The sequence below is a fragment of the Eucalyptus grandis genome, chromosome 3 (assembly GCF_016545825.1).
Source record: "Eucalyptus grandis isolate ANBG69807.140 chromosome 3, ASM1654582v1, whole genome shotgun sequence".
Lineage (NCBI taxonomy): Eukaryota > Viridiplantae > Streptophyta > Magnoliopsida > Myrtales > Myrtaceae > Eucalyptus > Eucalyptus grandis.
This window is the reverse complement of record NC_052614.1, coordinates 60938388-60948919: the sequence shown is the minus strand read 5'-3', so window position 1 is coordinate 60948919 and position 10532 is coordinate 60938388. Positions and strand designations below refer to the sequence as shown.

General features: G+C 35.3%; 1 protein-coding gene across 1 annotated transcript in view; it reads right to left on the bottom strand.

Annotated features, from left to right (window-relative positions):
* LOC104440221 overlaps nucleotides 1-10031 on the bottom strand; it is a 13142-nt gene extending 3111 nt beyond the window's left edge. The window contains exons 1-6 of the mRNA XM_039309879.1: nucleotides 9766-10031; nucleotides 8618-8698; nucleotides 7793-8302; nucleotides 7533-7691; nucleotides 7386-7436; nucleotides 7023-7051 (exon numbers count right to left, since the gene is read on the bottom strand). Of these exons, the coding sequence (XP_039165813.1) occupies nucleotides 7023-7051; nucleotides 7386-7436; nucleotides 7533-7691; nucleotides 7793-8302; nucleotides 8618-8675 (807 nt within the window). The 5' untranslated portion in view covers nucleotides 8676-8698; nucleotides 9766-10031. The remainder of the gene's footprint in view (nucleotides 1-7022; nucleotides 7052-7385; nucleotides 7437-7532; nucleotides 7692-7792; nucleotides 8303-8617; nucleotides 8699-9765) is intronic.
* Between the last annotated feature and the right edge of the window lie 501 nt (nucleotides 10032-10532).

Below are 10532 nucleotides of genomic sequence, written 5' to 3'. Positions count from 1 at the left end.
CTATTGAAAGAAGCAATGGTGGCAAGAGCACATCAAAATCGAAGCATAATGATTTGACTTGCAACTACTATAAGTCTAAGGGAGTATATCAAGATAAATTGTCTAAAATTGAAGGCCAAGTAGCAAAGAGAAAATAATCTGAATCAGGAAAATTAAGGAAATGCAAATCGACAGAATAATCAGAATTACGAGACAGATAGAATTGAGGAAACGAAATCCCACTCAAGTCGATGTTGTTGAAGAAGAAAACAAAGATTGGTTATTAGTCGTAGATGATAAACACAAATTCAATAATAGTTGCATTCTTGATTTAGGCTATTCATACCTTAGGTGTCCTAATCATTATTGGCTCTCCACGTATAAAGGATATAATGGTGCAGTTATTCTAATGGGAAACGGCGCTAAATGCAAAGTGGTTGGGGTTAGAACTGTTAGCAATAAGATACATGATGGCATGATCAAAACCATGGAAAATGTTGGACACGTTGTTGATTTGAAGAAAAATCTTATCTCTTTGGGTACACTTGATGCTAATAGTAACAAGTTTACAGTTGAAGGTGGAGTTATTAAGATTATGAGATGCTCACTTTTGTTGATGAAATCGCTAAAAACTGGCACTTTATATCAGTTGCAAGGCACTATAGTTAGTGGTTTAGTTGCAGTCTCATCCACTATGTCAAAATTAGACAATACTTAATTATGGCATATGAGATTAGGCCATATTAGTACTAGGGGGATGATGTGTTGAGTAAGAGAGGGCTTCCATATGGTCAGAAAATTGGAAAAGTGGATTTCTATGAGCATTGTGCTTTTAGGAAACAAAAAAGTATTAATTTCAAAATAGGAATTCACACAACAAATGGCACTTTGGATTATATTTATTTTGAACTTTGGGGGCCTGCGAAAGTTCCTTCAAAAGGACTTATTTCGAGCTATTTACTCACTTCCGTAGAAGAGTGATATTTTTGTCACATTTAAGCAATGGAAAACATTATCAAGAAGCAAATTAGCAAGAAGATCAAGACGCTGAGAACATAAAATGGGCTGGAATTTTATGGAGGCGAGTTTAATAAGTTTCGCGAAATTGAAGACATTATGAGGTATCATACTAAAATAAATACATCATAGCATAACGGTATTATAGAATGAATGAATAGAAATTTATTAAAAAGGACTAGGTGCATGTTGTCTAATGCTAGTTTAAGTAAAGAGTTCTAGGCTAAGGCAGTCAATATGACTTGTTGGTTGATAAATCATTTTCCTTGTGCATCTATTCAGTGCAAGATACTTGAGAAAGTATGGCCAGGTAAACTTGCCGACTATGCTTCTCTTCAAGTATATGGATGTCTACTATATGCACATGTTAGTAAAGGAAACTAGAGCCTAAAGAAAAAAATGCATCTTTCTTAATTATGCTTATGGTGTAAAGGTTTATAGAAAGTTTGGGACACAGAGTGCCATAATTTGACACGGAGGGACACTTAAGTGCCATAACTTCGGAAAGGTACACTTAAGTGCCGGTTTCGGAGTAAAGTGAAACACTTAAGTGCTATTCCGGCCAAAATCGGCCAAATGGCTAACGTGGCAATTTTCCGGCAAGTTCGGTGCAAAACGGCATTGTTTTGCACATTGACATGCCGAGAAAATGTAAAAAAGAAGTCGTTTTGTGTCTAATGTGTAAATAATTAATATAAAAATAATTAAATTAAATTTAAACTTAATTTTATTTGAAATATTCTAAAAATTAAAAAAACTTAAAATTAAAAAAAAAAATAAAAACTTAAAAACTTAAAAATTAAAAAAATTAAATTAAAAATCTTCAAAATAAAAAAAAAACTTAAAATTTAAAAAACTTAAAATTTAAAAAATTAACATTTAAAAAACTTAAAATTAAAAAAATTAAATTTAAAAAACTTAAAATTAAAAAACATAAAATTTTAGAAAATTAAAATTTAAAAAAATTAAAATTTATAAAACTTAAAATTTATAAAACTTAAAATTTGAAAAACTTAAAATTAAAATTAAGTAAAAAACTTAATTTAAAAATTTTAAAAATTCCATATTTAAATTTTAATTTTTTTAAATTTTAAGTTTTTTAAATTTTAAGTTTTTTAAATTTTAATTTTTTAAATTTTAAATTTTTAAATTTAAAGTTTTTAAAGTTTATTTTTTTAATTTTAAGTTTTTTTTAATTTAATTTTTTTAATTTAAATTTTTTAATATTAAGGTTTTTAAATATATATTTTTAAATTTTTTTAATTTAAATTTTTAATTAATTATTTACACATCGACACAAAAATGACGTCGTTTTTGCATTTTCTCGCCATATCGGCGTGTAAAACGATCTTTTTTTGCACCCAACTCATCGGAAAATTGCCACATCAGCCATTTGGCGGATTTTTGGTTGAAGTGGCACTTAAGTATTCAACTTTACTCCAAAACGGCACTTAAGTGTATCTTTCCGAACTTATAGCGATTAAGCGTCCCTCCGTGTCAAGTTATGGCACTTGGGCTGTTCTTGCCGGATTATAGACTTTAGTCAACTAGTTCATCTAAAATTATCATCAACAAAGACGTTACTTTTGATAAGTCTGGCATGTTTTTTCTTAGCAAGGAATCGTTTGTTCCTACTCATCAAAATATGGAAAATGCTATAGAGAAAGTGGAGGTTGAAGTAACTTCTTTGCAATAAGTTTAGTCATCTAATGATAATATTGAGATTGAAGAACCTAAAGAGGAATACTATTCTATTGCTAGAGATAGATCAAGAAAGACAACGAAGCCCCCACAGAAATATGGGTTCTTAGATTTTGTTACTTTTGCTCTTTCAATTGCAAATAGAATAGTGAGCTTTAAAATTACAAAGAAATTATCTCTTTAAAAGATTCGGCAAAGTGGTTAGTTACCATAAATAAAAAGATGACATCTCTTGAAAAGGATCAGACTTTGGAGCTTGTCAAATCACCAATAGGAAAAAAAAATCATGGGCTATAAATGGTTTTCAAAAGAAATGAAGGTATTCCTAGAGTTGAAGATATCAGGTTCAAAACTCGTTTAGGTTCTAAGGGTTATAGTCAGATTGAGAGAGTTGATTTTAATGATGTATTTTCACCTATTGTTAAATACAAGCCCATTTGGGTTTTTCTTGCATTAATTGCTATTCATAATTTAGAGTTGGAACAATTCAATGTGAAAACAACTTTCTTGCATAGTGAACTTGAAGAGGAGATATATATGTGCCGACTAGAGGGTTTTCAATTTGAAGGTAAGGCAGATCTAATTTGTCTATTGAAAAAGTCTATACATGGCTTGAAGCAATCACCTAGACAACGGTATAAAGGTTTGATACATTTATGGTGTAACTTGCCTATTATAAGGAGCAAATACGATAGCTGTGTATATCTATGCAAACTTCCAAATAGAATTATATGTTGATGATATGTTGAGTGCAACAAAGGATGAATTTGATATATAGAATTTTAAGACACGGTTGAGCATTGAATTTGACATGAAGGATCTAGGTGTAGCAAAGAAAATCCCAAGCATGGAAATTTGGCAAGATCAAAAAAGGGAAAAATTGTACCTCTCCCAGAAAAAGCTACATTGAGAAGGTGCTAGATCATTTTGACATAAAAGATCTCAAACCAATTCATTTTAGATTATCATTTAGTCTATGTCTGCAAACAAATAATGATATACAATACTCTAGTGTAATTGGCAGCCTTATATGTATGCCTTGAGTTGTAATTGGCCCCACATTTCGCATGTTGTCAACGTGGTGTAGATATTTATCATGCCTAAGCAAAGTTCATTGGCAGACTATAAAGAGGATTTTAAAATATATTTGAAGGGTACTTCTAATTTTTTTAAAGTTTGGGAAACTTAGTGACACTCTTACTAGATATGTTGATTCTGATTATATTGGTGACTTTGACAAAAGTAGGTCTTTGACTAGGTGTATTTTTACTATTGGAGGTTGTGCAATCTGTTGGAAAGTTATTTTATTGCATATAGTTGATTTGTCTACAACAAAAACCAAAGTACATGGCTATTATAAAGGGACATATGGTTAAGAGGCTTATTTGGAGAGCTTAGTGTATATCATGGTGTGAATATTGTTCACTATGAGTCAAAGTGTTTTACATCTTACTGAAAATCATTTGAATCGTAAGAGGACAAATCACATTGATGTACAGTCTTTATTCAGCACATTATTGTTGATGGCTATATCAAGTTTTGGAATATTGGTACCAAAAACACTCGATATGTTGACAAAGCCCCTACCTATTGCTAAATTCAAGCCTTACTTGGATTTGATTAATGTTTGTTGTACCTGAGTTTTGCTCCAGTGGAAGGAGAAGATTATTTGTTGCTTATGTAACATTGAAGTCAAGGTGGAGAATTGTTGAGTGTGTCTTGAATTCTTTATGGGCTTGCACCAACGTTGGGCTCGTGAACAATATCTATCTATATATATTAAGTTATTACTTTAAGAAGTTGAAACAAAATGAGTCTTAAATCTTTTGAGACACCTTTTTGAAATCCTTAAATTTCCATAATAGATTCTGCTTCTCTTCTCCCTGTAATTTTTCTCGCAAGGATTTTCCACGTAAATCTATGTGTTCTTTTATTCTTCTTAGTTCTACTTTTTTTTGTCATTCCGCATTTGTCATAACAAGAGAATATAATTATAAGACTTAACCTAATCAAACAACTCAGAAAATAACCATGCTAATCACATTTATCTAGCTAGAACATATATAAGATTATTTTAGATAATATTATTCAAATATGCATAGCAACTAGTAATAAAAATATCATATTAATAATACAATCCAATGGATTGTTATTTATGTAGCGATTTTTTTTTCTTTCCCATTCTATCTGTCTCTAACAAAATCAAAACTTCCACATGAGGTCACATAATGGTATGTCAAGTTCAAGTTTACTTGTTACACCTAATTCTATAAAAATACACAACACTATACCTCTGTTTCCTTTATGTTCTTTGACAAAAAGAAAAAAATTGGGGAGAAGGCTAAAGGGTATTTCGGATGCATATAAAAGTTGGGTAAAGATGATAAGTGCAACTACTAGCAAAAGTTGTGAATAAGTTTTGGGAACTATAGAATCTTTTTTAGCTATCAGGTGGTTGTTGGGCTAATTTTTGCGCACTTTGAGTTGTCCATCTTTTCAGGTAATCTTGAGAGCGCAATTCTTCCATTACAGCCTGATGTATTCAGGTCTTATTTTCTTGAGTGCTCCCAACAAATCTAAATTACAGGATTATAAGAAGAGGAGGAAACTCCTTTTATTATCTAATTAACAGCTTCTTGGTATAGGATATATAACTTGGGGTGGAATTTTGGGATGCACGATTTTGTTGGGACCCATGACTCTCGCCCCCACTAATTCTTCTATTCGAATGCCTCCCAACAAATTATTTTGATTTTTCCCACCTGCTCTGTTCCTATTCTTCACGCCTTCTTAGAGTTGCCAACTAAAAGTGCAAATTTGCTATGTTAAATGTGATTAAATGATAAACCCATGGCATTATCTATTGCAACCTTATTTCATAGTCAATGACGCTAGGCCCCCGGTCCCATGCCCACTTCTTGCACCCCGTCAACGTTTTATTTCGTACTGTATTCAAATGAAGTGGTAGTCAAAGAAGTTAAGGCTTTAGGCACTTCACCCATAAAGGAGGAAACAAATACATAATGGGCTCATTGTTCTTACTTTTCCCGAAAAATTTACATACTTGATAGAGATGATAAAGTGAACATGATTTCACCAATCAAGATTGAAGGAAAAGTGCTAGGTTTACATAACTCTTATTCAATATCTTTTGCTTAGATCATTTACCCATAGGCAAGAAATTCCTAGGTTAACATCACATCTCGCCTTAATTTGAAGTTTCAAGTTTTCTTTTTTTAATTTTTTTTATAACAATTTCACAACTCTTGCAATTAGAATTTGGTGAATATTTGAAATCTTTCAATACATAAAAATATTAACAATGAAAATCATATATAACTTTGTTTGAGTTTGAAGAATTTTTTGAAGAATTTTTATTGGGAGAGGTGTTAAAAAAAGTCCTAAACCTTTTGCATTTGTGCAAATTTAATCCTAAACCTTTTTTATGTCAATGTAGTCCTAAATTTTTTTACGTTATGCCAATTTAGTCATTTTCGGCCAATTTTCGCTGAATTTTACTTACTGGATCTTTGTCGGCTAATGTGGTGATCGGCGCCGACGTGAACAACTTTTAATAATATTTTAATATTTTGAATTTTTTTTTTTTTTTTTTTTACTTCTCCTCTTTCTTCTTCCAGCCGGTCGCCGGACCTTAGTGGTCTACTAGAGGCGATGGGCGGCAGGTCGTCGCCGCCCGCATGAGTCCACCCTCATCGCCACTAGCGAGGTGGCCGGTGGTCGACCTCGACCTCACGGCCGTCACCTCTCGGCCAATCGCCGAGGTCCAACAACCAGCTGGAGGAAGGAGGAAGAAAAGGAAAAAAAAAAAAAAATCAAAAATATTAAAATATTAAAATATTATTAAAAGTTGTCCACATCAATACCGGTCGACTACCACGTCGACCAGCCCGCGTCCGAGTCAGCAAAATCCGACCAAAATTAGCCGGAAATGACTAAATTGGCATAAAAAGTTTATGACTTTTTAACACTTCTCCCAATTTTTCAATTTTTATTAGATCGATCAATAGCTTAAAAAATAAGTTACACATTCACTATTGAATAGTTAAGTGGAAAATTTTAATTACAAAATTAATTTCAAACACACATGTCATCATTTCACACATGTCACTCATCCAATGGTGAATATGTGACAATTTTTTCATACTGGCAATGGGCCTAACACAAATTCTTTCCCAAATTATGGCAAAGAATCAAGTATGAGCTTTTTTAGACTTACAAAACAAGTGAAAAACAAACAAGCAACTTTTAGTAGAGAGAAGAACGAAGATAGAGATAGTATCTTGATAAAATGGAAGCGTACCTACAATTTTGACAGCATTCCAAAGTGACCTTGCTGCAATCAAGTTACAATGAAAACCTTATTACCGGATATGAAATCATTGTAAGACCTCGTAATTCGACACTTATGCACTAGGTTACGTTGTCCAATTAATTAAGCTATACAATACTTATAAACTTGGTTGAATCATCTAATCCGTAAAGTAGTTTGATTTCAGGCCATTATTAAAGTAGAACTAGGTTAAGGAACAAGAATATGTCTTACAAAGAAACGATAATTTCCGGTTTCTTTTGCCAGTACGGAAGAAATCAATCTAAGAAAATTGACTTAAAGTTTAAAATCATGAAAGGTCCTAAGATAATGCCCAACGACAAAAAAGCCCACCCACCAGGATTCGAATTTTCATTTGTTGGTTCGGAGTTCAAGTCCACTGGAATACCTTCAGTTCGGAAACAAAATAGTGAGTGATGAGCCAGGTATGATCATCTTGAAGGGAATCAGTAATGAAGGGATGCAGAGTGCAGAAAGTACTCACATTTGTATATCAATGCTTCCAAAAAACTGAGCCTGGTTCCGCTGGGAAAGTGAAACACCATCCTCGCCAACGCATCCAGTATAGAATAGGGTCCATCAGGATCTCTGCTTCTCATGGTAATTAAGTGAGGGTACCGCCCGACCAGATAAAGGGTGATATCTGTCCGTATTCACCAGTAAAGTTGATCAGGAAAATAAGCCAAGTCTAGAGTGACGGCAAAAACAGAAGGAATTGAGATAAAAGAGTGATGGCAATCTTACCGTGATAACCAGCGTAGGTAAGGCCTATCATGGTTTTAAACGCAGACGGACTGCTGAAGGGATGATGACTTGACCCATCGTCTGTCGTCCTTTTCGCCAAGAACCAGGCAATCTCCTTATGCATAGAAGCTTCGATAGCAGATATTTCCAAAGGAACACGTCCTTCATTATCTGCAAGTTGCGTCAACTTAGGATTACTTCCAACTAATGCCTTGACCATCCTTATTCTTCCACACAGGACAGCAACGTGGAGGGCTGTGCAGCCATCACAATCAACCTCTTCAAGCGCTATCGGATATGGAGACAAGAGCTCAACCAGTTTCTCAACAAAATGGTCTTGTGCACTGAAAGCAGCTATGTGAAGCGCTGTTTCTGATCTGCTTGTTATTTTGGCTGTCTTTGAAGCAGAATCTCGTTCGAAAAATCTTTTAGCAGATTCCCAATCACCCTTGAATGCTGCGTGCAACAATGGTCGGTAATAGTGACTTTTTGCTTCCTGTTCCAATATTTCTGCAATAGATGCAAACTTTTCAGGCCATCTTGTTAATACTTTTTCCTTGCAAATATTGAGAAGTGTCTGACCAAAAAAAAAAAAAAGAGATATTGAGAAGTGTCCAGAAAAGAATAATTTCATGAAGATTGAGATTTCACAATTAAATAACTCTTTTGAGGAATAACACACTTTGAGCACCTCTGGATTGAGAAGGAGCTGATCCAATGTTTGGTGACAAAGAAAATAAAAAGAACCATGAGAAAATACTAGTTCCAGCATATTTGGGAATCGATTATACCATATTCTTTCTTGGTCAGAACTTGAATGTGTACCTGTTGCTGGATCTGCATGATTCGAATTTCTTAATTCTTCACTTGGTTGCGTTGCCATTGGGTTGCTTTCCTGGTTACAGTCTTTCAACAACAAAGTAAACATACAATACAAAAGAGATTTCCGATTTTCCTAGAAAGTTGAATCTCTTGCGTCAATCGGCGTAAGTTGCAAGGGCCTATTATACCATGTGGTTCTCATTGATGAAAAGTCTGTCTGCGTTGCAAAAATAAAGCTCTTGTTAAAGGAAAATTAATTTAAGTTAAATATGGCACAAATTTATAAATTTTAGATTTTTTATAGTATTAAAAATTAAAAAATAAAGAAATTATCTGATTTCTTTCACGCTTGACTCTCTCTTCTCCCTCTATTTCCACTGCTGACCGAAGTCGACTGTGGTCGGCAACGATTCTCTCACGGTGGATGGGACCCACATAAAAATGAATAGCAACTATATATTTTAAAGTAACTTTTTAAATAAAATTTTTTATTATTATATTCGAGAAAAGGGATTCAGACTGGTAAACCCGTCCGACCCGATAACCCGATTCACCTACCGGGATATGACCCGTCTCAAATTAAAAATTAATTTTTAATATTTTTTAATTCATTATTTTAATCTCTTCTGCACCGAAGCTCCTCACCCGAACCGACGCCACTTAGACAAGCCCTCGCCGGCGCTCAGGACACCGCTGAGCTACCACCCAGCGTTGTCCACTCCGAACGCCACTCGTCGGCCGACCTCCCCACCGCCGGCCGAGAGCCATACCACGGCCAAACACCGAACAAACTACGGCGACGATGGAAACGTGGCGAATGACTACACGGCCGACGCCCAAGGTCGCCCAACACCACTGGAACATTCCCATACATCACGGCGTGCACGGCCGACTCGATTTCAGCCAATAACGGGTGAATGAAAACTAGATCTCGCTTAGCATTTCGTCGAACGAGTGAAGGGCGCTCGCGAATCATGAGGTTTCCGGCTCAACTTCGACCGGGATTCTCGACGGAACTCTCGACAAACAAACAACGATACACACAGTAGCTGGACAAAGAATGGTCGCAGCTGGAGCTCGTGTGAGCTGGACGACCGCGTGCTCCGCCCCGGCACGCCCGAAAACAGGGCCAAAATAGGGTCGGGGCTTACCGGAGCTTCGGCGCGGGAAAGGAGGCACGGCGGCAGGTAGTCGGCAGCGATTCAGGCGCGGTGGCCGGCGGTCTCTACTCCGACTCTCTTCCCTCGCTCTCACTCGCAGCTCTCTCGTCGGATCTCTCCCTCTATTTCTGGATTTTTCAGCCGAAGAACTCCCCCTTCTCGGTCCAACCTCTCCCCTTTTAAGCAGCGTCGCCAGCTGCTGCCAGCTTGCCCAGGCCGGTCGTACCGCGCGACATTCCCCCGCTGCCCGTGCTCGTCGTACGCCGTCTTTGTGGAGAGAAGAAAAGAAAAAGGGGTCGGGCTAAGTCTGAAGTCTAGCCCGCCCCCGCCGCATTATTATTATTTTTAATTTGAATTATTAATTTTTTTTAAGTTTTTTCAAAAAATTTCTAACAGTTAATACCAGTAATGCAAATGTCCATAATCTCTATATGCGATGCAATTTAATAATTCTTTTTAGGGATTAGAAATTAATTCTTAACTTTTTTGTAATTAAATCCTAAATAAATAGATAAAATTTAGGCGTCAATATATATACATATATATATATATATATATATATAATTTGAATGTACATCTTCTTGAGATAATGCCCAATGCCACATAGACATTATCTCAAATTTTGAAGGCTCACATTGACATAAAACTATTAACCATAGAACACCTAGATATAGAAGGAAAAAACTACATGGTGCGAATTCCGTGGATCGAAAATGATCCAACTCTTTAGGTAAGTTCATTTCGTGAAAAATAAGTGA